The 27,394-nt window shown below is 36.1% G+C and overlaps 3 protein-coding genes across 3 annotated transcripts; 1 reads left to right on the top strand and 2 right to left on the bottom strand.

The window, feature by feature from the left end:
* Positions 1–5,327: 5,327 nt before the first annotated feature.
* On the bottom strand, positions 5,328–14,085 carry LOC110762548 (transcriptional regulator). Its single transcript, XM_021965196.2, has 14 exons — positions 13,658–14,085; positions 11,810–12,013; positions 11,520–11,701; positions 11,243–11,369; positions 10,960–11,157; positions 10,439–10,489; positions 8,500–9,420; positions 8,292–8,402; positions 7,988–8,061; positions 7,316–7,367; positions 7,044–7,130; positions 6,921–6,964; positions 6,279–6,353; positions 5,328–6,203 (listed from the first exon to the last, which is right to left on the bottom strand). Exons 1-14 carry the CDS (start codon positions 13,757–13,759, stop codon positions 5,642–5,644), a joined length of 2,790 nt encoding a protein of 929 aa, XP_021820888.1. The 5' UTR covers positions 13,760–14,085; the 3' UTR covers positions 5,328–5,641.
* A 2,867-nt stretch (positions 14,086–16,952) lies between these two features.
* Positions 16,953–19,110, top strand: SDF2 (stromal cell-derived factor 2-like protein precursor). Its single transcript, XM_021965326.2, has 6 exons — positions 16,953–17,365; positions 17,442–17,582; positions 17,668–17,808; positions 18,084–18,133; positions 18,223–18,352; positions 18,853–19,110. The coding sequence occupies exons 1-6, from the start codon at positions 17,267–17,269 to the stop codon at positions 18,934–18,936; spliced, it is 645 nt and encodes a 214-aa protein (XP_021821018.1). The 5' UTR covers positions 16,953–17,266; the 3' UTR covers positions 18,937–19,110.
* Positions 19,111–21,572: 2,462 nt separating this feature from the next.
* LOC110762681 (ARM repeat superfamily protein) lies at positions 21,573–24,997 on the bottom strand. Its single transcript, XM_088251296.1, has 3 exons — positions 24,171–24,997; positions 22,646–23,633; positions 21,573–22,008 (listed from the first exon to the last, which is right to left on the bottom strand). Exons 1-2 carry the CDS (start codon positions 24,791–24,793, stop codon positions 22,703–22,705), a joined length of 1,554 nt encoding a protein of 517 aa, XP_088107422.1. The 5' UTR covers positions 24,794–24,997; the 3' UTR covers positions 21,573–22,008; positions 22,646–22,702.
* Between the last annotated feature and the right edge of the window lie 2,397 nt (positions 24,998–27,394).

Here is a 27,394-nt window from a genome sequence, read left to right as displayed (position 1 = left end):
TTTTCAAAAATGAATCAGTTAATTTATTTATAATAATGGATTAATCACAATTAGATATTAGACTCATTTTAAATAGGTATATATCGTTATTGCATTTACGTGAGTCATTTTGTAGTTATATTGTAACTTATTACTGGGATAACATAATTAATTTTCTTTGTAATAATTTGACTTGATGATAAGCGGGGTACTCTTGTCATCGAATTTGATGAAAATAATTGGGTACGTACTGGTCTAGTTCAAGAGGTTGCAGAAAGCAATGTAAATATTGCCAGAAGATATTTTCACCAAGAACTCAGGTTTGATGAAAATAATTGGGTACGTTCTGCTTCTTTTTAGGTTTTTGTATTATTGCCACCGGCGTTGTGGACGGGGACCAATTAATGTATGGGGTATATTCAATTAATTGTGCCCAATTCTAATCTCATTTACCATATTCCTTAATTTCCTTTTTACGGTAGTATGATCATTTATTAGTAAGATGATTCGCCCCAAAACATAAATTAAGGGATCTGATTTTTCCACTTATTTTTTCTCCACTTAAACTCCCTTTTGCTTTTTAATATTTTTTAATCAATATTGTTCTTTTTTGTTCTTTCTCTTTCCAATTATACCCTTATCCTGCATTAAGGTTTTGATAACTGAAATTAAGAAAAGTTAACATAAAATAAAACAAAAAACAAAAATAAATTTCAGAAATTGATAAAAATGTAAGTATTTGTACGGCAAATTCTTTGTTTTTTTACCAAGTATGTGAGTACTATTTATCTTTATTTTAGTTAATAGAAAATAATTTTTTTTGGCTAAAAGGTTTACAAGTAGAAGAACTAAAGAATTCTACTAACCAAACTGTCATTAGGAGCTCAGATATGCAAAAAACAAAATATGCATAATAGTCTCAGATTTTTATTCTTTCATAATATTAGTAAGTGATTTGTACATGTCTTCTTATTAAAGGGCATTGTAGGGTAAGGGTAGAATAGGAAAGAGAAAGAAAAAAAAAGAACAAAATTGTTTAAAAATGTTAAAATGCAAAAGGGAGTGTAAGTGGAGAAAGAGGGAGTAGGAAAATCACATCACTATATTAATCCATAATACAATATGGTTATTTCAATTTCAATCTCACACAAAGTGAAAGTAGGATACACCCTAAATCTCTAAGCATGACAGTATTTATAAATGTGAGTTAGATAAGTTGTCCGGAGTGTAAACTCACTTCGCTTATTTACAAATGTGAGTTAGATTAGTTGTTCAGAGTGTAAACTCACTTCGCTTATTAGCAAACGCAAATTAGACGAGTTTGTATAAAAGAAGGAAAATTGAAAAATGTGGTAGCCATGTAATTAATGTTGGCGAGTCCTTACTTAGTTAGGATTTTGGTTCCTTACTATGTTACGATTTTGGCTACTTACCCATTTATCTAGTCCTATTATAATTGAGATTTATTTCCTATTTTATTTAGAGTTATACTTCTTTATAAATACCTCAATAGTGGAGAAGAATAAAGATCTAAGCATATATGAGCATACATGAATACAGTCTCCTACTATTGAGGGATCCCTCAAATTATTTGAGGGACACCATTTAGGGTAACCAACAATTTTTTTTTTCAACGATCCAAACCATATATTTTTTAAGTCTACATTCATGGATCATCCTTGCAAAAAATTAGACAAATCGGAAACTGTTGCGACATCTAATTGTGTCTTACAAAATCAATGAACACGGTGCTTCAAAAAGGTACTAAATTTTAATAATTCAATTGAGTGGTCAACTAATATTGGATTCAAGTGAATTTTTTTTTGTAGAAATGATGTCTGAATGAATATCTACAAAATAGATGATTTGAATTTGTAAAATATAATACGAAATGGGTCATACAAGAATGTCCCTCAAATAAGCTTATTTAAGAAATCCCTCAATAAAAACTTACTTTACACGAATATATGCCCTACTTTCTTTGACAATTAAAACGAGAGAGAAAGTGAGATGTAGCCTAGCTACTCCTGTCACTGTGCAAATTGATAAACGAATATAGTAGCCGACTGCAGGAAAAAAAATGGTATTTATTGGAAGCAGAGACCACGCCCTTAAAGACCCCCCACCACCCCCTTAACCTAATGGCTCCTCCCTCTCCCAACCATCTAAACTTCTCCTTTTCCATTTAAATACTTTATACTTTGGAAGGGATAAAGGGGTGGGGGTTGAGGGAGGGGTCATCACTCATCATTCATGGACCACTCGTAATTCCAAAAGGTGTCCCCTTCCAAAACTTTAACACCATTTTTGTCCTCATAATTAAAGCTCGCGGCAATTAAGTTAAGACTATCTAAATCTCTTTTGAGATAGATCAATTATCAACATGAACTCAATTATTTGAAGTATAATCCAAGTTCTGTAATTATATTCTCTCTTTTTTCGTGTGTAATTGTAACACAGTCACAAAATGTTATATTCTGCTTATATTATTATTTTTTTATTTTTTATATGATGTAACTTCTGGAGAGGAACTTTTTGTCCCCACCTCAAATATTATTGAAGTCAAATATGAAATACCCTAACTCAAATTGTTTAAAGGGATGAAAGAAAAAAGTCGTGTATATTTAAACATCAAATCAAAATAGGAAGCTGAAAGATAATAAATTTTTTGTATTTGTCAGCTTGACTCAACTTGTTTCCCAATTCCCATCCCCACAGTCGATGGCTATGGGGACATTATTTTGTCTAGGAATCTTCACGAGTGCGGATCAATTGCTTGCAACCCCATGTGGCTGCTGTCAGTAATGCAATGTGCCAATGTGCCAATGTGCCAATCTGCATCTGCTAGTGGGTTCCTCTCTTAATCACAGTTTAATTACTTGTAATCTAATCATAAAACGCGTTTGTATTATATATTAATCTCAGTTTAATTCATCCCATTTGAAATAGCAAATTAAACATCTGAGATCTGACCATGACCTGCAATAATTAGGGTTAGGGTTTAAAAGCATTTTATGAGTAGGAGACGTATGTATGATGTATGATGTATGTGTTTATCAACACCCATTTATAGAAATCAAATACGCAGCAACAGACTCGAAGACTCGAGTTAGTATCTTTCTATCTGCCATTATTGCAGTCTTGACATTAATTGAAGCGCACTTGCAAGTTAAATAATATCAAAGTTGAGAAAACGTATAAAAAAGATTACCAAGTTCAGGAGGAGGATTGACTTGCGTGTATGTGTGTGTGTGTGTGTAAAACAATTCAGCCTTTCTATTCGCTCTCTATTTTCCTTTTGACCAGGAGCTGCATGCACAGTGATCTCCATCAGCATCAGTAGAGAAGAAAACTGGGTTTGACTAGATGACAAAAGGAAAGTCTCATTGATTCATGAACCATATCTCCAAATGTTTGTGGCCCTTTCTTTAAAGATTGATACATGACAGGAAATTGCAACTTTGCAGTAATATTTGACCATTGTAGGGTGCAGGCACGAGATATGCAATATACAATATAATATATAAAATAAAGGAGAGCATATAATTATAGAGATTTTCTATTTAAACCCCGTACTTCTTTTTGTTCACCCCAATACTTAAATTATTAAGCTGTAAGTTTTATTATTATGTAAAAAGACAAAAAAGGTCATCCAACTTAATAATTAACCCTAGTACATCTATACACACACCCCACCACTCTTCATATCAATTAAGTTTTAGAAAAATGCAAACTCCTCTACATCCTATTTAAATTGGATCAGGACAGAGGTAAAGTAAAAATTGGATCAGATCATGACAAACTCCTCCACTTGGAGAGAGGTAAAATTGTTCTCTTTCTCTAGAAAGTATTAAATTTCGGGTTTTGGGTTCCATTTGTTTGTGTTTTTTTTTGCTGGGAACAAAGAAAATTGTGGGGTTTTAAATAGAAAATCTCTTTTATTTCTTATTTTTTTAGTTTAGGGTTTATTTAAGGGTAGTTTGGGAAGATAGTGGAGTTTTCTTAGAAATTGTGAAAATTTAAATTAAAATATAGGGTGAACTAAGAGAAGTGTGAGGTTTAAATAGAAAATCTCTAATTATATATATGTATATATTTGGCCAAAGGGAATTGGGAAATTAAGTTTCAACAACCACCAACAATTTGCAAGCCACTAATTTGATAAAACTACCTCAGTGGGGGACAAGTAGATGACTATAGATGTTGTGCGCATGTGGGGTTATCTTTACACTAATCACAAAAGTTTTAAGGGTTCCTCAGCCCAAACAATAATGTATATCCAATTAGGACACCCAGAATATGAGAGTATGACCTATTGAGAAATTGAATGCCCAAGTGACACAAATTTGATATATAATGGGCAAACAGTACATTTATGATTTATATCTCAATCATCTTCGTTGGGTAACACATATTTATATACAATCAGGAATCAGCTACGGAGCTGTAGTGAACTAGAAAAGAGTAAAATAAGGAATCTCTAGTCTAATATTCTAGTGTAGGCTATAGAGAACTGTTTGAGAAAATGTATCAGCAAAGGCCAAAAGAGGTCGTTTTCAGAACTAGAAGCTACAAAGTCTCTTTCGGCTTGAATAATATTCAAGTCAATTTCGGCTTTTGTGGTTGTTTAAGGTGGAGCACGAAAGGTCAATCTTTAATTAATATATATAAATTGGACGATACCAAAAGGATGGTTTGTTAGATTTTGTTTACTTCAAAAAATTTAGTGTTATGATTTTGGATATAATTGGATATAAGAGAGAGAGAGAGATGGTTCATTAGGTCTTGCTCCCTTTCAACATATATATTTTTTTATATATTAGTGAGTTTATGTAAAGAAGCTATGACTCAGTTAGTCAGGTATACTTTTCTCCCATTAAAAAAACTAAAAAAAAACCAAATGATTTTTAATAGAGATTAATTTTATACATATTAAATTACTAAAATGACAATTTCCCTTATTATTATTTATGCTCACTCAGCCTCACCAGCGTTATATTCATCAAATCTGAGCTTGGGCTACAACATTTCAAGCGAAGGCTAAAGTCCAGCCCATCATGTTTATGATATTAGATTGGACATTAATAAGGGATTAATTGACTGAATTAGAGTTGATATATCACTTGTTATTTATTTAACTTATTAATAATAATAATGTTTGTATTACAGATGGCACTAGTGGAAGACGATGGATGCAGATGGTGATAATGAAATCTACGGTCAGCAAACAACCCATAGTTACACAAAGAATGAATAATTTAATTCTATTTCTAAAGGGAGATGGCTTGTTAATAAATCTCAGAACAACATTCAAGTTTAGCCACTACTTGGCTCGCTAACAACAAGAGTTTGAAATAATATTAAATTATAAGATGGATCTAGCAGCAAGTTCGTTAATAATCTATGACATTATCTATTAAAAACATCTTCTCCAACAAACCTAAACCCCCAAAAGTGGTTCTCTACTGTTGCCTCCAAAATAAACAACAATTAATTCCATCTAGAACATAGATACATCAAAGAAAACTAAGGTTACCCCTACAACCAACATACGCTAGGCTATCAAACAATTCTAGCCACAAATCTGGGAATCATGCCGACGACGATGAGAATTAAGAAAAAAACTAATGCACGGTCACAAGAGAGACTAGATAGATGATGATTAACTCTTGGTTCCTCTCCGTCGCTTCTTACCAGACTTGGTCTCACTTCCCTGTGCCTTAGATAAAGTTGGCGACTTCCTCTTTGTACTTTCTGTTGCTTTCTCAGAATCGCTGGAGCTTTCCTTGATGTCCTCACTGTCTTTCACCTTCGAACCAGATTTCACCCTGCCCACCCCATTGGCATTTGCCTTGCCACCACTTGCAGAGGATTTACCCTTGGAAATGGAGGCAGTCTTTGGTGTGCCCTGATTTGACTTCCCAGCCTTCTGTGTGTCTTGCTTCGATTTGGTGGAAGCTCTATGTGTGCTGCTGTCATCTTCCTTGGATTTGGTACTTTTAGGTGTCTGGCTATCATTGTTCTTCGATTTGCTGGATGTCTTCTGAACAACATCAACTGATTTACCACTACTTTTTAGGGTGTGATCCTTCAATTTTCCAATATGCTCATCATCTGATTTTCCAACAGTACCTTTGGATTTGCTATCAGCTTTACTGCCTTCTCTCGATTTACGACTAAATTTAGTAGCTCCACCTTTTGATCTGCCGGAGGAAGCTCCACCCCTAGAAAATTGACTTCATTTAGAGATTTACAGAAATAATGACATCAATTTTTAAGTAACACAAAATTGCACTCACAATTTGGGTGAGATATCCATCTTTTCTGCCTTAGTTGCCTCATCAGCATTTATTTTCACTTTCCTCTTCAGAGGCCTGGTTATGACAGCAGAACATCAAGTAGGACATCACCACAATTTCCATAAAACAAACACTTGCCAAATATATAAAGCAAATATAACAGAAAGATCAGGAATCGAAACTTGATATTGAGGACTTTATGTTAGATCCTAAACGTTAAAACATAGAAATATACAGCAACAGATTTTCAGGTTTAAGTTTATGATTTAGGAAGTAGACCCCAGGCAGCAATGTTGAGGGGGGTTTATCTGAATCATCCATCTTCAAGAAGAATCTAGTTGCCCATTACTAGACAAGTTAGACTGAAATACTGACTCAATATGCAAAACAGAAAAACATTAAAAGTTTAATCAACATAGCACAATTTTCAAGACAAGTCAAGTCAAGTCAATGACACGAGAACAAATTTAGTACACAAGGGTGACATTCAACAGAATCAGAATACAAAGGATTGATAACATAATCTGGATGTCACATTCAATCTATGGTATGATGCAGAATATAGCTTTAAAATCCAAAGCTTAAAGACTAAATGTTAAGTTCTAAATTATATAGTACATATCAGAAGTGAAAAATACATACACTTCAGAAGAGGCATCATGACTTGATCGATCAGTTTCTTGCCCCTGTTAACAAAAATATCTCAGTGCACAACTTAAGCAAGTAAAGATGAGAACCAGCAAATAGAATATGTCAGTTACCAACCTCGTCTGAGCCAAAATCACCTTCTATATACTCCCACTTCTCTTTTTTAAGATTTAGTACTTCTTGATCACCATCAATATACAACACCTATGGAAGAATGGCAAGAGTACAAAGAATTGAGTAATATCAGGTTTCATTTTCAGACAATAATAACATTAAAATGAAAAGTTTGTGATGAACTTTTCTAGCGATCAATTCAACTAAATACGAAAGAATATAGTATACACAAAATCTATAAAAAAAAATTGAGACTTTCATAGTTAGCATCTCACCTTATGCTTCTTTTTAGCAGGATCAAAAGAATCAACAACACCTTTATAATACCTGTAAAATTATAAATCAGACATTATAGACAAACTAAAACTTCAAAATTTAAAACCATAAAGAAATTCCTTAATCTAGTTCTTCTATAAGAATCCTATTTAAAAGGAAAATTTAGCAGGAAACAATCTGTCCCCACCCCCATGAAAACTTTTTTTTCAAAGGATAACCAAAAAAGGAGAGAAACAAAGCAGGAGTCATCAAAAAGTTGCTAATGCAGAACTCTATTGAACAACCTAGTAGACTCTTATATGTGGACCTTCAAAACTCCCTAAAAGGCTGCAACAAAGGCACTGCATTTACGAGACATCTCTATAAGTAACACAACTTTAAGTGCAGAAGTATAAATGTATAGCAAAAACATAGTACAATTTTAAGTTGTTTGGAATCATAATCACTACAGAAATAAGAAGAAAATATAGTAGCACTTCTTAAACATTACAAATTGCATATAATATAGTGGATACTGAAATTGAAAGCTAATATACACTGTGCCCATATAGGTTGAGATATATTAACAACATAAAAATATTGAGAAAATATTGACCAAACAGTTATGTGCAAACTCCTGTATTGCATAAGAGAAATATTGAGAAAACATTGAACCCAAGGTCACCACTTACCTACGATCTTTTGGCCACCAAACTTGAATCTTTGAACCAACCACATCCTCACCAAAATCTTTGGCACCAGATCCCTGAAAAGGTAATAAACCTGTAAGACTTTATGCATAAGCAAAATCAAATGAGTCTTTAAGCAAACTTAAAGTGTTGAATACAAGCATGATTACTTGAACTGTATGGAAACTTGAAAAAACCTAAAATATAGAAGGTTGACAGCAATTGATGGGATAAACGACTAAGAACACTAATTTTTTTTTTGGACAAAACATACAAATTGCAACGAAATAGACTAAAGCATGTATACCTTCTCTTTTCCTGAAGCACGCTTCCTCTTTGAATTTGTCTTAGGAGTCTCCTCCAGGGGAGGTTCGTCCTTGGTTGATTTTGAGGCCGTCTTAGGTGTTGACATCATATCCTAAATAATAACAGTTATTTTGTTTAAAATGTATTTAACAATAGAAATCAATGAAAAAAATATCAAAGGAATAACTGCAAAGCCAAGAAGAAAGTACTTTGTCATCATCTTTAGATGAAGATTTTGTTGCATCCTTTCCAGGAGTAACTTTTCCACGACCACGCCTTTTCTTATCTTCTGGTTGCTTTATAGAGGAACCATCATCTGTTTTAGTGCTTCCATCTACCTTCTTAGCTGATTTCTGGTTTGCCTCTGAATCACTTGTGGTGCCACTTTCCTTTCTAGATGCATCCACGACAATTGGATTTTTATTCTCATTAGAAATACCACCAGACCCCCTTTTCCCTGTGCGTCTACTTGGTTTTAATTCTGAATCACTTGTCCCATCAGTTGCCTTATTGGGTTCATCATCTGCAAATGCTGCAGCCCCTTTATTGGAACTATCTTTCTTCTTGTTCCGTCCGGCCTTTTTGGAACGACTTTCATCAGGAAGGCTCTCACTTGCGGACCGAGAAGCAACAACAGCAGATTCCTTCTCCAATGCCTTTGAAGAGAGGTTAACATCAGATCCTTTCTCCTTTTCTGATGGCACAGCTGCCTCCTCAGAAGGAGCCTCGTGAGGTGAACTCGGAACATCTTCTGTGACACTTTTATGGTCAAGTTGTGTCTCAGTATCTTCCTCATTATCAACTTCTCGATTTTCTGAAGGTTCTGTTGAATTTGTTGACAAATTATAATCCCCTGCCTTTTCCTTCGTAGCTTGTTCTGGAATTTGTTCTGCATCAACAGCCTTCTCAGTCTCCAAACTATCAGGTTCAGCATTACTTGATGCATTTGGATCTTTCTGATCCTCAGTATCGTCACCCTCCTCCTGCTTCTTTATGGCATTTGACTCAGCAAAAGAGTCATCTTCTCCAGTCTCTGTATTACCATTGTTCATAACTAACTGTGAGGATTTTTCAATAGCAGGATCAACTTGGTCAGGAGAAACTGCTGCTTCAGCCTTCCCTTTATCCACCTGGAAAGACAAAGAGAACGAGTAAAATAACCCATTTCAATCCAATAAATTAAGAGTAAGTGTGGTTTTCCAACCTCAACTCTCACCCTAATCGAACTTAACCCCCGAACTAAAAAGTCAGCCAATTTAGCCCTTGCCGTTAAGTTTTTCGAATTTCTTCCAAATTTCCGTTAATAATAAGAGTACATTTGTAATTTCGAGTAAAACAAAAAGTCAAATATATAAAACCAAAGCCAAAATAATAAAATAAAAAAACCATCCAGCCACAGCCCCATCCTACCATCTGCCACAACCCAACCCCTTGCTGTGAATGAGGCCGAAGATCGATAAGGGAACTTAGAGAGAGACTAAAATAAGGAACCTTTTGAAGACACAAAACCCAATGAACTCTCAAATATCTTGTGACAATGGTGCAGACCCAAACCATTTTGAAGACCTGGAACACTTGGAGTTTTAATTAAGGAGCAGATGCAGTTGGGCCTAAGTAGAGAGAGAGAGAGAGAGAGAGAGAGAGAGAGAGAGAGAGAGAGAGAGAGAGAGAGAGAGCTCGAACTATCATATGCTGGCACTTAAAGATATTGAAGGCCAAAAATGCATTTCTACAAAGTGAGTGGAGTTATAGGTCTTCCTCAGTGACAATGGTTCAGTCATCTTGTGATGGTTGTTTCAGATCCGTGTTTCATTTGTTTCATTTCTTTTATTATATTTATTTTATAAAAATATTTTGGTTTTTAATGATATTTTTTATGAAAAAAAAAACTTAAATAGTAAGTCCCGTGACTTTTAGGATGGAAAAATTGATGAAATTTGAAAATTTTGCCGGCTAAATTGGATGTTCCAATGAGTTTGGGTGCAAAATTGGCTGATTTTTTAGTTTAGGGGGTTAAGTTCGATTAGGGTGATAGCTGAGGGCATACAATGGCTGAAAACCCTAAAATTAATGTGTATAAATAAATAGAAGCACAAAGTAAATACAAATTCATAAAGGAAGGAGTTGACAGAAGAAGAAACAACTCACCTGGGCAGCCTCATCAGAAGATTCCCTAATTGCTGACTTGTCCTCGGCAGCCTGAAGTATCCATGGTTAATACAAATTGCTGACTTGATTCACAAAGACAAATATCAATACAAAGACATCATCAGCCAATAACAGGCTGTTTGACCTTGGGCATGAAACAACGGGCACAAGAAACCCTCTTGTGTCACACCAAACACCCCTACCCTAAGAGGAGAAAAAAAAAAAGGGCATGTTGTGGCATCTTAGATAATCATCAATGTTCTTGGACAAGCTACCAAAGGATTAAGGGTAAAAAATCAAACCAGCGATCAAACTAGAGTTTTCAACTAATTGCTATTAGCTATTCATTTTTCTCAGAAACACCAAAGAAAAAATGGTACCTACCATCCAAAACACCAAAGGGGCAAGGCCCATACATCTATGGGTTAACCTAAACTCTTCAATTTTCAAAAACCACTCTTGCTCTCACTTGTTAAAGAGAAAGAATGAACATCAATGTCTTAATAATATGAAAATCTTACCACATTTTCATCAGCATCAAAACCTTCATTCGGCTCATCATCACCAGCTGCCTCTTGGCATATCGAGGCTACAACTTTACTATAATCATCTAAAGCAATGCCCAAGCATTTGACTTGCTCTATCATGTAAGGCTTAAGTTTAGTAGCACAGCTTTCAAGTACTCTCTCCCCCAACTTCCTTGCAATTGGTAATATATCCTGGAGGAAAATATAATAATTAGCAAATTGAAAAATAAAACAGGAAGTAGAAAGTACTAATTGTCAATAAAAAACAATGACTTACCTCATTGTCATTTTTCACGCTAGCTAATAAGGGAGATATTAGCTCAAGAGAAATATCCTCACTTTCTTCTAAAACAAGAGTCATAATAGTCTCCATGGATGAGAAAACATTTTCTGGGTGATAGTCCCTGAAAACATTAAGAGCCAAACATATAAGGTTCAGTTTTCAACAACGTATCAGCTTACAAGTCTTACTCCACAAGTGGAAGCAAACATTCCTGAAAGTATATACATACACACATAAAGTAATGACAAGAACTCAACTTAAGACTTTGTACCTTATTGACTTAAGGAAATGCTGGAACATTTCAAGAATCAATGCATCACATTCAAGATCCAACATCACCACACATGACCGGACCTTGGCAACAGTTTCAAGAATCGAAGTCCTCTTTGCATATGATCGGCTGGACTTGTCATATAGATTCTCAAATGAAGATACGATAAGCTGAAAGACCTCCTGCATGCATATACAATTTAAGAAGTTTAAATTTTCTTTAAAATATGGAATATGTGTAGACAAGACAGATGAAGAATCAGTAAAATGACCTAGATCAATTCCAGGTACCTTCATTTGGTCATCATCATAAGGTGCATCAGGTGCAGTTATTCTTGTTATCTCACTGATGCAAGATGCAACAGCAACTTTGACATCAGGATCTGAATGCCTTAAAAGCTGCTCAGCAACCAATGCTTTCTGTGACGGAGAAAGTGCAGTTTGCATTGACTTGGTAGGTGATTGCTCTACCTTTGATAGACAACTCTCGACACTCTAACATCACCAGGAAAAAAAAACTAAATATTAGCCAAAGCTAGTGACCTTGAGAACAACAATATAAATCAATAAAATTTAATTCTCCCATTGCAAAAAATTTGAAACTAAGGGCCATAACCATTCGTTGATGATAGTTAAGATGTGTAGTGCCCTTCATTACGAGGTTAAGAGGGGTGAAGATTTCAAGTGACATGACTACTCTCCCGATTTTTCACTACACTTTATAAGCCTTTGAGACCCAAATCCTACATATGGGATTCAGAATACAATCATGTGTCAAGTATTAATGTTGGTTGTTGAGCCTGGAACACCTCGTCAACAACAAAAATAAGGTTCTCCTTTAATGGAAGAATAAAAAAGGCAAATAAAACCAATTGAAACCAAAGAGACAAGAATTAAACACCACCGAAACGAGAAGAATGTTATTCTTCCACCCAAGCCAAATATGATCAAAGACATTAAATTAACTTGATCTGAAACCAGCGAAAGAAAAATTTAACAACATCGACAAGTTTCTATGAAGATTACATTAACCGGAGCATGGAAAGAAAGAATATACAACAGTAACAAACTTTAAAAGAAATAACTGGCCTTCGTTTTAAGAAAGGTACCAGCAACAAATTCACTTAGAAAACATGATGCATACAAGGAGAAATGAACAGCAACGCAAACCTCAATTAATAAAAGCTCCTTTTCAGGAAAGTGTAATGCAAAGTAACCAAAAATATTTACATTACATTCTTTCCAAATATCTACTAGGGACAAGCATAGGACAAATATCCAAAACGAAATGACTTTCCTGAGCATTAAATGAAACTTGAAATGATCGGCCTTCAATTTGATTTCTTAGATATGGTGAACATGAATAACGTATCTTCATATTCATATTGGGAGATCATTTGTATTTCCTTTGCAATATCATTTGTATTTCCTTTGCTGTACATGATAAAAACTAACCTTAAAATTATCTAAAACCTTCATCATTCTTAAAAATTAAAACTTAATTGGTATTACATTAAATGCATAAACCATATTATCATCCCACTGTGCAGGAAACCACAAAAATATGCATCATTTACTTTTACTTTGGCCAGGCATAATTGACATTAACGTACCACTTTTAGACCTGTGTTATGTTCACACTGAGGGATAAAAAGAGTAAAATACTAAGAAGCCTAAAAGGAAAGTGAGCTAGAGACTCAAACCCCTCGTCCTCAACCTCATGAAAACAGAACATTACGGCATAGAAAGGCTACCTAGGACTTCATGCATGGCATATGAAAGTATTGTTCGTGCCTAAAGCTTAAAGAGGGGAAGAATAACCGATAATACAAGCAATACCAATCACATGAACATGCAGCGCAAGATTAAAATGGGAATAAGACTTTAGAACGGATCGCCAAAAAATAAAACCGTGGAAATTGTGTAAAACCACTTAATTCCCACATCAGAAGCTTTCATAACAACAAAATTCGAAACTCATTTCACTAAATTGACAACTAACCACACAGAAAGGAGTATAATAAAATAAAAACGCGAAATTAATCATGGAACAAAAACCACTTAAAGGCACAAATTTCACCGTTCGAAAAGAAAACGAAATAGAAAACCATAACCATTCGAAAGGGAATTGGGGCTTACGTCGAGAAGAGGAAGGAGGTCTTCGACGGAAGACGGAGGTTCCAAGAGCTGATTCCCAGCTTCCGTAAGCTGAGCTTCGAGCTCCTTGTCTGCCGACGCCATTGGTGCTCGCTTTCCTATTTCTTGCTTTAGATCCTTGACAATCTCGCAGCTCTAGCCCTAATTTCACACCATTGAAGGCCTAGAACCACACGAATCGATGAGAGAGAGCGATCGGAAAAGTTTAGGAGAGAGAAAGTTAGGGTTTTCCCCTTCTTTCTTTTTAGAGAGAGAAAGTGAATGAGAGTTTTCGATATTATTTTTGCATATAAAAATTATTTATGTCGTTCATTCACTCGCTCGCTCGCGTTTATATTTTTTCTTTTTTATACCGTCTCTTTCTCTCTCATCCCATCCCACTCTCTGAGCCTCAGTCGTTGTTTGTGTTAAATAAATAAATTTTTGTTTTCTGCCCTTAAAAAGAGAATCCAGCGAAGCTTGGCTCGGAATCCGCGGGATTGTGAATTGGAGTTCAATTTGAGATTTCAAATCCGCCTTTGGATCTTCTTTGTGGGGCCCACCTAGGGGTCCTTCAACGGCCAGATTTATCGCTGCTTTCCCTTTTCTTGGGAAGACTTTTTTTTTTTCCAAAACTGAATAAATGTCTCGAGTCTCCAGTCTTCCCGTGCTGTCTGTGAGATTTGTATAATAAAATACGTATAGTGATTTGTATAATAAAATATATATATATACTGAGCTAGATATACGGAGCTAGATATATGTGAATTGTATAATAATAATATATGTATAGTCTTTGCAATTGCTGTGCTATGAATATAATCCTTGTTATATTTGTTGCGAGAGAGAGCAATTTGGCGTTTGGTAAACTTTTTTTTAAAAGTGATGTTGATACAATAATCATTTTCTAAGAGGGCATTTGGTATCCTATTTAAATAGGGAATTCAAAAACTTTTATTTTTCTTAAAAACAAAGAGTTCTTAAATCTATTTTTAATATTCAAAAACTTTGGTATGCAACTTGAAAACTGTTTTCAAATCTTAAAAATGTGAGAACTTGTGGGTTGTTAGAAAAAAAAATTGAAATAACAAATATTTTTTGTTTTTAATAATTGGGGTATTTTTTTAGTTGTTATTGAGTTTGAGTTTTTAAAAATAGGGCTACCAAACAGGTTTTCTTTGTTTTGAACTCAAATTTTGTTTTTAAGTTTAAAAAGTTGGATTCAATTTGAATATCAAACATGCCCTAAGTGTTTGGTAATTTTTTTTGTGAAAATGTTGTGAGCTATATATAATGATTGAAAAAAGCATTATGTTGAAATGACTTTTCTGTTAAAGTGTTTGATAAAAGGGAAAACACTTTCACTTTCATTTTATTTTTATATTAAATATGTTTTCATCACACCCTACGAATTATTTTAATTATAAATGAAATAAAGTATTATGTTGAAATTTAAATATTTGTACCCAAATGCTCTAAACTAACGTTTCAGGTCAAATCCAATATATTCCATTAACAATAAATATTCTTTCAAACAAACAAAGAAACAAAAACAGGAACATAAAAAAAATACAAACAAAAACCAACAAGAACAACTATTTAAGTTAAAACCCTAGCAAATTAAAGAGAGAGTGAAGAATGAAATTTACAGTTAAAACCCTATAAATTAAAGAGAGAGAGGAAAGAATGAAATTGAGAATAAATAAACATAATATGCCTCTTATCTGAGTCTTGTAGCTTCTCAGGAGTGTGCTTTAATTGACTTAATAAGAAAAAATAATAGGAAGAATATAAGAGATTCAAGAGAATGAGAACTCTGTGAAAGAGATGGCGTGAAGAAGCAAAGGGATGCAAAGGAGAGAATGAACGAATATAAGAGATTGCGTGAAATAGATTGGGGTATTTTCGGAAGTTTGTAAATTTCATTAAACTCATCGCCTTTTCGAAACTAATTCCCACATAATCAGAATATGAAAGCACCTCATTAACTGCTTTCTCTCACAATAATTGTTAACAATAAGTGATTTTCTTAAGTTATAGTTTACCAAACGGGCTGAGCTTCCTAAATTTTTCTAAAAATCACTTATCACCCCAAATAAGCAATGCTAAACAGGCACTAAGCATCATATAAAATGACTTGTGATTTAATTTTCATTATTAAAATGCATTTGGTAATTTTTTTAATAGATAAGTATAAAATAAAGATAATATTCCATCGGTATCCATAGGCCATGGAATCTTTATCATATTAGGCAAATTCAAGTAAAGAAAAGCTCTTTTTGGCAACCAAAAAAAAAGTACAGAAAATATCTCAAATTTTAAGCGGGAAAAAGACGGGAATGATTACTTCACTTACAACAGTAATAAAAAAGGATGGCGTAATTTAGGAGGACCGTTGAAGATGGACAAGTAACTGCCTTTTAAATACCTTCCTTTTCTTTTATTTTTCTGATATATATATATCAATTATGGAAACTTTTTTTATTACAAAAATATTTCTAAGCGATTTTGTTTACAAGTTGATAGTTTAAACTACTCTAATGTACACAGAGAGATACCAAACTTTGATTTATAGAATTGGTATATTACATTGGCCAATTGATCTAAACCATATTTATATTGATATTCTTTTATAGAAGGAAGGAACATTTTAATCGATTTTTCTTTCCTAATATATTATGAGGATTTAGAGAAAAAATAGTTGGTTGATTCTTGATTAGTCGTCAATTAAACTAAAATTAGTTGACCATGATGCAATCTCACATCACGAGGACAGTCATGTTGCATTTATGATAGTGTGTCATGGTGGGTTGGGGGAAATTTTTAAATTTGAGCCTTTAGTCGTTTTTTATTTTTAGTTTTCAGTTGTGGTTGTCGAGTAATATGGAAAAAAGAGAGAACTTGGAGGGACCAATAAGAATGGGGAATTATTTTTCATGTGTCATAAATAAATAAATTTGTTCAAAGGGCATTTTTAACAAACCACTCATGTGCGATCACACATCAACGGCTGAAAACCCCTCATCTGCGAGTCGACTGCAAAACGGCAACTACTGCCATGCGGGCACCGATTAATGGGATTGGGTCGAACCCGGCCCATTAATAAGCTCAATTAGGCTTACATCAATCTTATTTCACGGGCTTCCTCAAGAATCCGAAGCCTTTTGGGCCGCAACGTGGTTTTTACGTCATACGTCCAGTAACAACCTTCCATGTCAATACAATGCCAACGTGTCACGCTCCCATTCGCTGATCCCATGTCACAGCAGCAGCGCTCTCCAACCAGAAAAAAGACTCATACATTCACAAATTACAGGCACAGAGAGAGAGAGAAAGAGTCACAGTCACAGATCGAAACCCCAAAAGGCCAAATCCCTAAATTCACATTTCCAAATCCCAAATCCAGATTTCCAGTTCCCTTTTGTAGGGAGTCTCACCGTGGCTTCTTCAGGTTCGCCGAGTTTGAGTCGAAGAAAACCCTCCAACTCTTCCTCTCCGTCGTCTTCCACAGAGCCGGGTCGTCTCGTGGGGCGAGTCACAGTACCCAGGCGGGCTTCGGAGCCTGAGTTTCCCTTCTGGCAACAGAACTGGTTCATAGCATTACTCTTTGTTATGGCGATGGGTTTCTTCTGCTTTGCTCTGTTCCTCTTCTTCGGCCTCGATCTCGATACAGGCTACGCTGCTTCCGCTTCTACCTCCGAGGGCGTCGAGGTTCATATCCACCTCCATTTCCTATTTGATTTGATCTTTTTTGGGAATTTTGTATAATTGAATTGCGATTGGGCAGGTGACGTACGGGACTGTGCTGAAGCTGATGCACGAGAAGACCAAGTTTCGCCTGCATTCCCACGACGTGCCGTATGGTTCTGGTAGTGGTCAGCAGTCTGTCACTGGTTTTCCCAACGTTGACGATGCAAATAGCTACTGGGTATGGTGTTCTCTTCTGTTTCTCCTCGTCTCTGTTTCTTGGGTGTGGTTTGGTTACAGTTACTGAACTGGGTTTTCGTTTGCAGATTGTTAGACCTGAGCTCGAAACAGCTGCCAAGCAAGGTGATAGCATTCCAAGTGGGACAATTATCAGGTTGCAGCACATGAGGACTAGGAAATGGCTGCACAGCCATTTGCACGCCTCCCCCATAACTGGCAACCAAGAGGTTTCAAAACTCTTCTTTTTCTTACCAACCTTTCGTAATGGTCATTGGTCAAGCATTATTTAATTTTGTTTTTGTATGCTTGTACTTGTGTTTGTCGGGTTTACTTGTAATTATGAATTGGTGAAACACTGAATATTAGAGTCTTTGCGACCTGATTTTGTATATGGCTTTTCCAGTATTATTTGTAGACAGTTTGAATCTGTTTCCTTTTGTATAATCAAGTGTGGGGCCATTATTACACGTCTGAAATGACTTGCATAATCGATTCGGTGTAGGTGAGCTGCTTTGGGGGAGAATCTGAATCTGATACTGGTGATCACTGGAGGTGAGAAGCGAAGTGATTTGTTCATAGGAGGTTAGGCTGTATTTTTCATCTTCATTGCTCATGAATTGGGTTGGTGTGGTATTTTGTAGGGTTACGATTGAAGGGAGTGGGAAGACCTGGAAGCAGGATCAAAGGGTTCGAATTCAGCATGTCGACACAGGTGTTTATCTACATAGTCATGACAAGAAGTACACCCGCATTGCTGGGGGACAGCAGGAGGTAAGAATAATGAAACTAAACTCCATATCTCCACCATTAAATGAAAACGAAATTTCTAAGTTCGTTGGTCACTTGCGTTTTTTTGTTTTGTTTTGTTTTTTTTGTTTCTGTTGGTGCGTTGAGTCTGGATTGTTAATAATGGTGCTCATTACTGATTATGTCCTATATTCTTAATGATTTGTTTTATTTTACACCTATCTCTGGCTTTTACATTTACGCATTCTCTTGATTTGGTGGTGTACTAGACATTCCAATAATTCTGTAAAGTCTGTATGTTGTAAACTCAATAGCCATGTTAGTGTGTTCCGCGGCTTAACAAAGAAATTTTACAATAAGTTATTGCCATGTTAGCGTTAAGCTGGGCAAGAAATGTTATTTCAATGGAAAACAATTTTACATTTTTTTTTCTTTCTTTCATTTATGTAACAATAGTGGAGATAAACTTTTTGATAAATCATTGTTGAAGTTGTGCTAAATATTATCCTTTCACTATGATCTAGGTTTGCGCTGTCAGAGAAAAACGCGCAGACAATGTTTGGTTGGCAGCCGAAGGCGTGTACCTCCCGGTCGCTGAAACCAAGTAGATTCTAGTAAATTAGGATGAATCACTCTATAAAAACAGGTATACGGGTTTTGGAATTTTTTGGTGGCTGGTACCTGGTCCCATAATAGCTGTAGTAGTAGATGTTGTAATGAAGGAAGATATGTTTTAACATTACAATGTTATCTGATATTGTTAATGTTGTTTTCCTCTGGAACACTCCCCTGTATCTTGTGCTATATCGTTTTAGTGATTAAGCAATGATTAAGTGGTCAGCTTTAGCTGAATTAATGAACTGTGACATCACACAATTCAAGATGTCCATGAACACCATCTATAAGCTGCAATTGGCAGAACACTAGCTTTCGTTGATTTCTTTTGGTTGTGGGCTTTGTTAATTGAAATGCGCGTTTCAACTGCAGTGCATTTCTAGCCCACATGAGATTTCTCATTTGGGCAATTTACTTTCAAAGCAAAATCCCGTTGAGCTCAAAAGGGAAGGCTTGAAGAAGGCTTCTTTTTACAGGACCATAAGTATGATATGGGCTCTTGGCTGAAGTCACTGTGTACCCATTTATCATCCATAGTCGTATTCCATTCCGCTAGTACAGAAATTGACCTTTGCTGGGCTGGGGCACCCCTACGGCTTTCGGGTAATTGTCCTCCATTTCAGTGGTCCTTCCTTGCACCTAACTCTGCTGCAAGCTTGTCGTCCAACTTGCAACTTTGAATACGAATTAATTGATCATATTTCTCACTCAACAGAGATAATTCATCAGATTTCGCATAAACACAAACATTAATCTGACCAGAATATCTGTAGTTTCACTGAAACGGATAAAGAATTAGAGATCTGAAAAACTGATTAGGAATAATGAAGCTTCATGTAAAGTGAGGTTGACTCAAGGCTGCCATATGTTGCGGCTGTTTCGCAGGGTATCTCCTTTGGTTCTGTTAGGGGAGGTTTGATTGATGATTGTTGTGAGCTCCTCTCACAATTCCAGTAAGCTTCTGTGGCCCCATGTGCCTAAGCTTTGTAATCGCGGTCCCAACAGGCTTGCCTTGTTTGCGTTTCATTTGTCTCAAGATTGTTTTTGGTTTGGTGAGGCCCTGAGCTTGTTCAGGATCTACTCATTCAAGATTGTAGCCACACCTAATTTTCTATGCAATTGATCGACTTTTCTCCAAAAAAGGCTGCCATATGAGGACATGAAGTACTGGTAGGGGACGCATAGGGACGCATCATTGTGTGTAGCTTGATCGAGGAAAAAGCCTAAATATCCTTTTTATCCTCTTATCCTTTTCCAACTCATAGATTCCCCTCTTTCTTTTTTCCTTTCCTTTCCCAACCAAGTCAAGACCTGGCTAGTTATTTTAACGCCTTCACAGAAAGAGGGAAAAAGCTTAGCTATGAGCATGCATGAAGGACCTGAGGAAGTTGTGTGTTGTTCTAAATGTTATTAGAAACGCAGAACATAAAGAGAAAGTTGAGTTTTTTTCTTAATCAAAGAGAAACTTCATGAGATAAACTGTAACGAAAATCAAAGAACATAGTGTTTACTGACTTGGAAATTCTTTTGATCTTCAAAGGCAATTAAAAGTTACCATAATCTCATTGGGGCTAACGCGGATATTATTGTCCCCCCACATTTATAATTGTCACTGTTAGCACGTACATTAATCATTAAGAAGAAAAAAAGAAGTTAATTTTTGGTGGTTAGTGACTTAAACCCTTCAACATTAACACTTCGAAAAGAGATTCCCACTAACTAATATTTTATCAACACAAAAGTGGGAAAATCAGTACTACAACATCTATTCTTTGGTGGGATATTAAAAAGGGTTTAATTTGCTTAGTTGGGCAGTTGCCAAAAACACACCAAAATTGTTTGCCTGTAAATTATAAGAGAAACCCTCCAACAATATAGCAGTTTTGGCCATAAGTCCCCACGCCACCAGACACCTTTTTCACAATTTTTGGAAAAATAAAATTTAAAAAAAATCCTAAAAGGGCCACGTGTACGTCACCACTGTCCTTCATACTCGATAAATCTTTTTTTTTTTTTGGGGTCTGAATATATTCAATAAATCTTGTGAACTACAGAGTCTGCTATTATTTCCAAGTCGGTGGTAACACAAGGCAGAAAGCAGAGCAAAGACTTTTTTTTTTGCACGCATGTGCCCTCCCTCATCCCCCCTGACTGAAAGATCCGAATATTACCTTCAATCTCAATACCAACATTGGACGGCTGCATTTAATCCGCACCTTACTTGCCCTTTAAAATAAAAAGCAACCTAAAAGCTAAAGGTTACAACTCAACTCAAACATAGCTTCAGCTACAACAAAACCTGTTTTCACTCCCACACCCGAAGTCCTAGGTTCAATTTTCCCGTTCACCAATATCGCTGGTATATAAAACTTGGAAGAAAAAAAACATATACTTAACTTAGACTGGTTTTCTGTTAACTTATTATTGCCTACAAACCTCATGGCATTCAAAATTAAATATTGACTTACACACAGCTACACATGCATTTGCACTTTGGTGCATAAACAATTGAATCAGACCATACTGGCCTGTCCAGAAGCTGCAGGGCCTAGCCTTCGACCTACCCCACTGCCATAGCAATAAGAAAATAAAATATGATTGTATCTCAATACAAGTGGACCGAGTGTGATTAGGTTAAAAATAAAGAATAGCAATGGATAATAAAAAGCACGTAGCCTTTTAAAGAAAGACAGAGCTCTAAATTCTACTGCACTCTAGTAAATGTCGCATGCCTCTGTGTGTGTGTAGAAGAATAAGCAGAGTAAATTTACTGTACACAACCAAAATTTTGCACATTTTAAGTAACAAAACAAAAGCTCCAGAGGTAAATATCAGATTCACACTGCAAATATATACACACGCACAGAGACAAGTCCAGTTAACTCAATCACATTGCAAAAGATCTAAATTTGCATAGATTACAAAATGCCCCATGCCCCACCATGAAGTTTATGTGATATATACATGTACCTCAGTGGGGACAGAAATGTCTATGACCTTCATTGATGACGAACAGCTCAGCTCTGTAATCTGCATCGGGTTTGGTCTAGTTCTTCTCTTCAGATCTGTAAATTGTTAATAGAAATTGGTAATTAATACAATATTAAACTAATGAACAAGTGAAGGAGATTTAAGACATTAATGTTCTCATTGCAATTTGTATAATCAATTCATTAATTATTCGACTCTGTAAATTTCCAGGTGAGACTTTCAGGCGCCAAGAATACTAAAAACAACACCTCTTCCAAAGGAAAGATTCCCAGATGGTGAAGGTCCTGAATTGTCCCTACTTCATGCAAGGAAGAAAATGACCGACACCTCTTCCAATAGATGTGGGTTACATTAGCAATTTTAAATGTGGGTAGGGCCAAAGAGTTGGACAAAATTGTACTAATGGGTTGAAAGTGACCCTATGATTGTGGGGATACGCAGAGCAAATATTTTATGACTAAAGCATCCCTTGTATTTTTCCATTTTTGCATTCTATGCCACTGACAATAAATTCTCTCTAGAAATTGTTTCATATTCTGACCAAAACGGATAACTAAGAGCAAACTGGAATTTAACCAAACAAAATTCCTGCTACTAGATTATAATTTATGATATAACTATTATAAATTTTAACAAGTTGATCTACTAACAAAAGCTACAAAAGCCCAGAAGCTGGAAATATGATATGAGTATGAAAAGAAGACTACTAACTTCAGAAATTCTTCACTTCAATTCAATCTCCACATCTTCATTGGCAGCTCTAATTCCTCAAAATGGCAAGCTCTTAGAAGTTGAACTTGAGGTGAGTGACTTGAAATGGTCCGATGGGACGAAATCTTGCGGCAAATTGGCCCTCTTCACGATCCTCCTCATGTTGTTTTGCAAACTCTGTTGCACTAATTGCTTCACGGCTTTCTTCTCCTCACTCATCATGTCCTCCTCCTCTTCCAAACACTCCTTGGAACCCATGTTCGGGTTTGTAGAAGACGACGAAGAGCCACAAATGGGAGCAGAAACCGCTGCGCCCATACTCCCACCAAAGCTTTGTGAAACCTGCTTTCCTTTATCCACTCTCAAACACTCCAAGATTCTTGAGGCTCTCTTCTGTGCCAATGTGCTACCCAAAAGCGTTAATTCAAGCAATGCCGATACCATTCCCGCCTCGATCATGGCTTGCCTATCCCCAAATGCCTTGTGTGCCATCACCATCAAAATGTAGGATGCCTTCTCTTGACACCCCGGCGAATCATTCCAATTCAATGCATCAACCAATATTGGGAATGCATCCCGGACACTGCTAATTGCTTTTCGACCTTCGGGGACAGATACCATGTTGCTTAGAATTGCAAGGATTCTTTCACTCACTTCCATGTCTCCAAGCGAATTCAGGAAAAATGGGATCAAATCAGTTTCCAATATGAACGAAATATTGGATGGGAAGATTGAAAGGTTGTAGAGTGCTCTCAAGGCATCTTGCTTAGCTTGAGGGCTACTTGTGTTGTCCAAATTCTTGAGGGTTTTAACCAAGAAGAGTATGGCACCTGAAGCTCCAATGATTGGTTTATTCGAATCCAATGCGCTTAAGCCAAGGAAATTTGCAATTATAGCTTCTGAGACTGATGGGTCTGGAGGATTTGGGGATTCAATGAGTTTAAGCATTTTGTGAACAGCCCCTGCTTGGAGAATAGCAGCCTTGTTTCTGCAAAAGGGGTGGTCCAAAAAGCATTGATAAATTTTTTTAATTCAGAAAAAGATGGAAAGAAACAAATGCAACAAGGGGTCAATAAAAGTGATTCAAATGCAATTAAAATGGGAATAAAGCAAATTAACAGAATGCGAAATAATAAAAAAAAACAAAATAAACTGGAGAATGCAATTAACACTATGAGATGTCCATGAGAGAGTTCATCATTTCACAAACATGCAACACTGTCAGCCTGAAGATAAGAACAGTTGGAATAAATATGAATAATTTATTTTCTAAGAAAAAAACAGTGGAAAAACTACTCGGCCTTGAAAATGACGGAAGAATAAAACATCATGGCATGAAAATGACAGAAAACAAAAACGCGAATTAAAACCAAAACCAATTGCCCAATTAATCAAAGCTAAGAAGCTGATAAAACAAAAATGCATGCAAGAAGAACAATCACAGAGAGAAATTAAAACGAGAAAATGACATAACAACAAAATTAGATCAGAGAAGGCTCAAAATCCGAAGAACGTGTTAACTCACACATCGTTGCCGATCCCGAGATTGAGCAGAGCGTAGAGCGATGCGATCTGAGCAACGACGTCGTCGGAGTCGAGCAAGGCGACGAGCGGAGGAATGACTCCGAGCATGGCCAGCGTCGCTCTGGCTTCCACATCTTCCTTGGCGAGCAATCTCACTCTGCTCGCCGCCTCTTTCCTCTTCGCCGAGTCGTCTTCGACCTGCAATTCCTTCGCCACGCGCTTCAGCTCATCCAAAGCCTCCACCTTGTTCTTGGTCACGGCGTCGTTCTCCGACTCCGAAAACTCCGCGAGGCTCAGAAGATCCGAAAGCTTCTCAGACTTCGGTTTTACCTTTTCCAGCTCTTTTTCTTTGGAGGGCGACTGCGACGTCGTTTTCGTCGCCGTTGATCTCGTGGCAGTGGCCTGGGGAATGGGAGGACTGGACGGAGCGACGTCGTTTTTGTCGTTGTGGTGGCGATAGCGGGAGCTGCCGCCGCAACTGACGGCGTAGAAGATTTTCCGGCGGAATGAAGCACCGGAGAAGGATGACCAGAGACGGAAGTGACCGCCTCCTCCGGCGGACGTGGTGGTGGTAGCGCGGTCTAGCACGACGGATCCGATGTCGTTTCGGTGACACTTGGCCATAACGTTTCTCTGCTTGCTTTGCAGTGAACTACATTGCACGGAGAAACGAGCCTAAATGCGAGAAAGAGAGAGAGAGAGATAGTGTAGAGAGAGTACTTGTTAATTGTAAATCTGGTTTTCTTTGTTGTTTATTTATAATGAGCTCTCAGTCCCGGAGACTCTGCTTCTTACTGAACACTGGCACCAGAGACACAGGGAGTGATATTTAAGGCCCAGTTTGTATCTTTCTAAATTTATCGAATTATAAATTTTTTCACTAAATATAATGTCATTTTCAAATTACACAATAATAGTTTTCTACCACTATTTAAATACACCAACAGTTTTCTACATCTTAAAAACCAAGAAGGCAATTTGTTAACTTAAAAATTGCATTACAAGATTATCCATGACTAACCTTTTATGCCACGCGTTGAAGTTTAGTTACGGACTTTGAATACAAAATCTACTCAAATTATAGATAATCTATCTTTTACGCCAAATAATGCTTGAAACTTTAAATGCATAATCTAGTTCAAATTATAAATAATGGACTTTTAATGTCGCACTTCAAAATTTTACTTGGTACATTGAATCTAAAATCTACTCCGACTTATGAATAGCATACATTTTACGCCACATATCAAAACCTCATCCCTCGCTTTGAATCTTGAATTTATCCCAAATTATGAATGAATGACTTTTTACCCGGCTTTGAATCTCCAATATACTCTAGCAGAGATGATCTCGTTATATTACAAATTTGTGAATTATGGAAAAGTCTTTGATCTGCTGGGGTGCAACACAAACAGTACCTTTCCTAAATTTTCAAGACAATAGAACGTGCAAATTTACAACATTTTCCTTTTGGCTATTTGATATGAAAATAAATAAATAATTTATAGAAAGAAAAAGGCTTGTTGAGAAATGAAAAAGCCATTTCTAAAATTTGTGTTGGAGAGGGACTAGGGAGATAGAAAACTGAGAAAGGGACTTCCAGAGCAAGCCATTAGTTTTCGCATAGGGAAATGCGTAATTTTGCACCATTACTACAGTGTAGAATACTGACACCGTCGCTACCGTCCATTGAATTATAGATGGAAGAAGCTTCGTATGGGGCTTGCCGTGTCGTTTTGTTTGGGGCCTAGATGTGGGGTGTACGATAAGGAAGGTAGAGATGAGTGTATGGTATAACTGCAAAGTAGTAGCTGACGTGAAAGTGTGTGCAAAGAAAGCTTCTCTGGTTCTCTGTCTGACTCGTATGTTGCCCCCAAGTCCAAGTCCAAGCAATAAAAATCTGACTTTCGGGGTTGGAGTTGGACTATTCTAATTTGGGCTTAGGGTGAGACTGTTTCAGGTAACCAAATCTTTTGTAATTTGGATTTCATTTCCAAAATTTATAGTTTCTTACTTTATAATCTTATTGGTTTATATTGATTTTCAAATGCATGCATGCAACTACTAATATATAAGTTAAAGAGTCTCAAATAAGTTTATTTGTGTACTCAATTAGTATTGTATTTTGATCATCCGAATTATTATTATTTTTTGGAAATTTTAAGCATAAATAAAGACATCTAGTTGTGATTAAATGAAGAGACGAATGCTAAAATAAGTATCACTTCATTAAATGGTTAACTGTTATCCAACTTATGCGTATGTGTTTTTTTTACAAAGATTATCTACGAATAAAGAGTTGAAAAGCAGACAATTGATTCATTAAAATACAAAATTGTCCCTCAAAGAAGCTAATATAGTTGACTTCAAGTTAATAAAAAGTTGACAGATTCACACTGATCAAGTTTACACTTGAAATATAATGATTAGATAGAGAGGATGCATGTTTGGTAGGTTCATGATTCATTTGGATTGTCAAAGGAGGCTATCCTAATCAAGCATGATTAATTATTGGTTGTTAGGGTTGCATGCATATTGTTCAGTGATGATAATTGTCAAATTTGATTAATCTCGTGATTAATAATGATAATTTTACGATAAGATGAGATTGAGGATGAGCAGTGTGGGTTATGAACTGATTGAGAGCAATTGGAAAAGAAGAAGACAACAAAAACAAATGCCAATTAGACATTAAAACGACAAATTATGATATGACTTTTGCATCCTACTCAGAGTCGTTCAATTATGAGTTTAGCACTTTAATATGAAGAAAATTAGCATCCATAATTAATGAACATAGTTAAGCTTTTGCTTTGTGAATTATTATGAGTTTGTTTATGGGTACCACCTACGAAGTGTCAAGTCATACAAATTTTGGATTTTTAGTCACACAACATTCTCTAATTGGTAAAGACGAGGACAATGATATCACTATTTTGGGCGTATGCACGTCCAGCAGTGTAGCTATAATATTTATATTGATATTTTTCATGCATGGGTCCAGTCCAGTGATATAATTTTGATGCGATTTTGACAAATTTTCCTCCATCTGTTTGTTTCCCTACAATCCTTATCCCATACTAGGATTCCAATCGAAGTATTGCTCTTTATTCTTCTGTCACAAAACTTGATTTGGACGCAAATTTTCAGTTGAATGGGATGGTATATGCTAAGGGCAATCACCCATGTCGGAAATTTTTAATTTTTAATTTTTTCCTTCAACTG

This window comes from Prunus avium, chromosome 1, assembly GCF_965620075.1.
Source record: "Prunus avium chromosome 1, drPruAviu1.hap1.1, whole genome shotgun sequence".
NCBI classification, from domain to species: domain Eukaryota; kingdom Viridiplantae; phylum Streptophyta; class Magnoliopsida; order Rosales; family Rosaceae; genus Prunus; species Prunus avium.
This window is presented reverse-complemented; position numbering and strand designations above follow the sequence as displayed.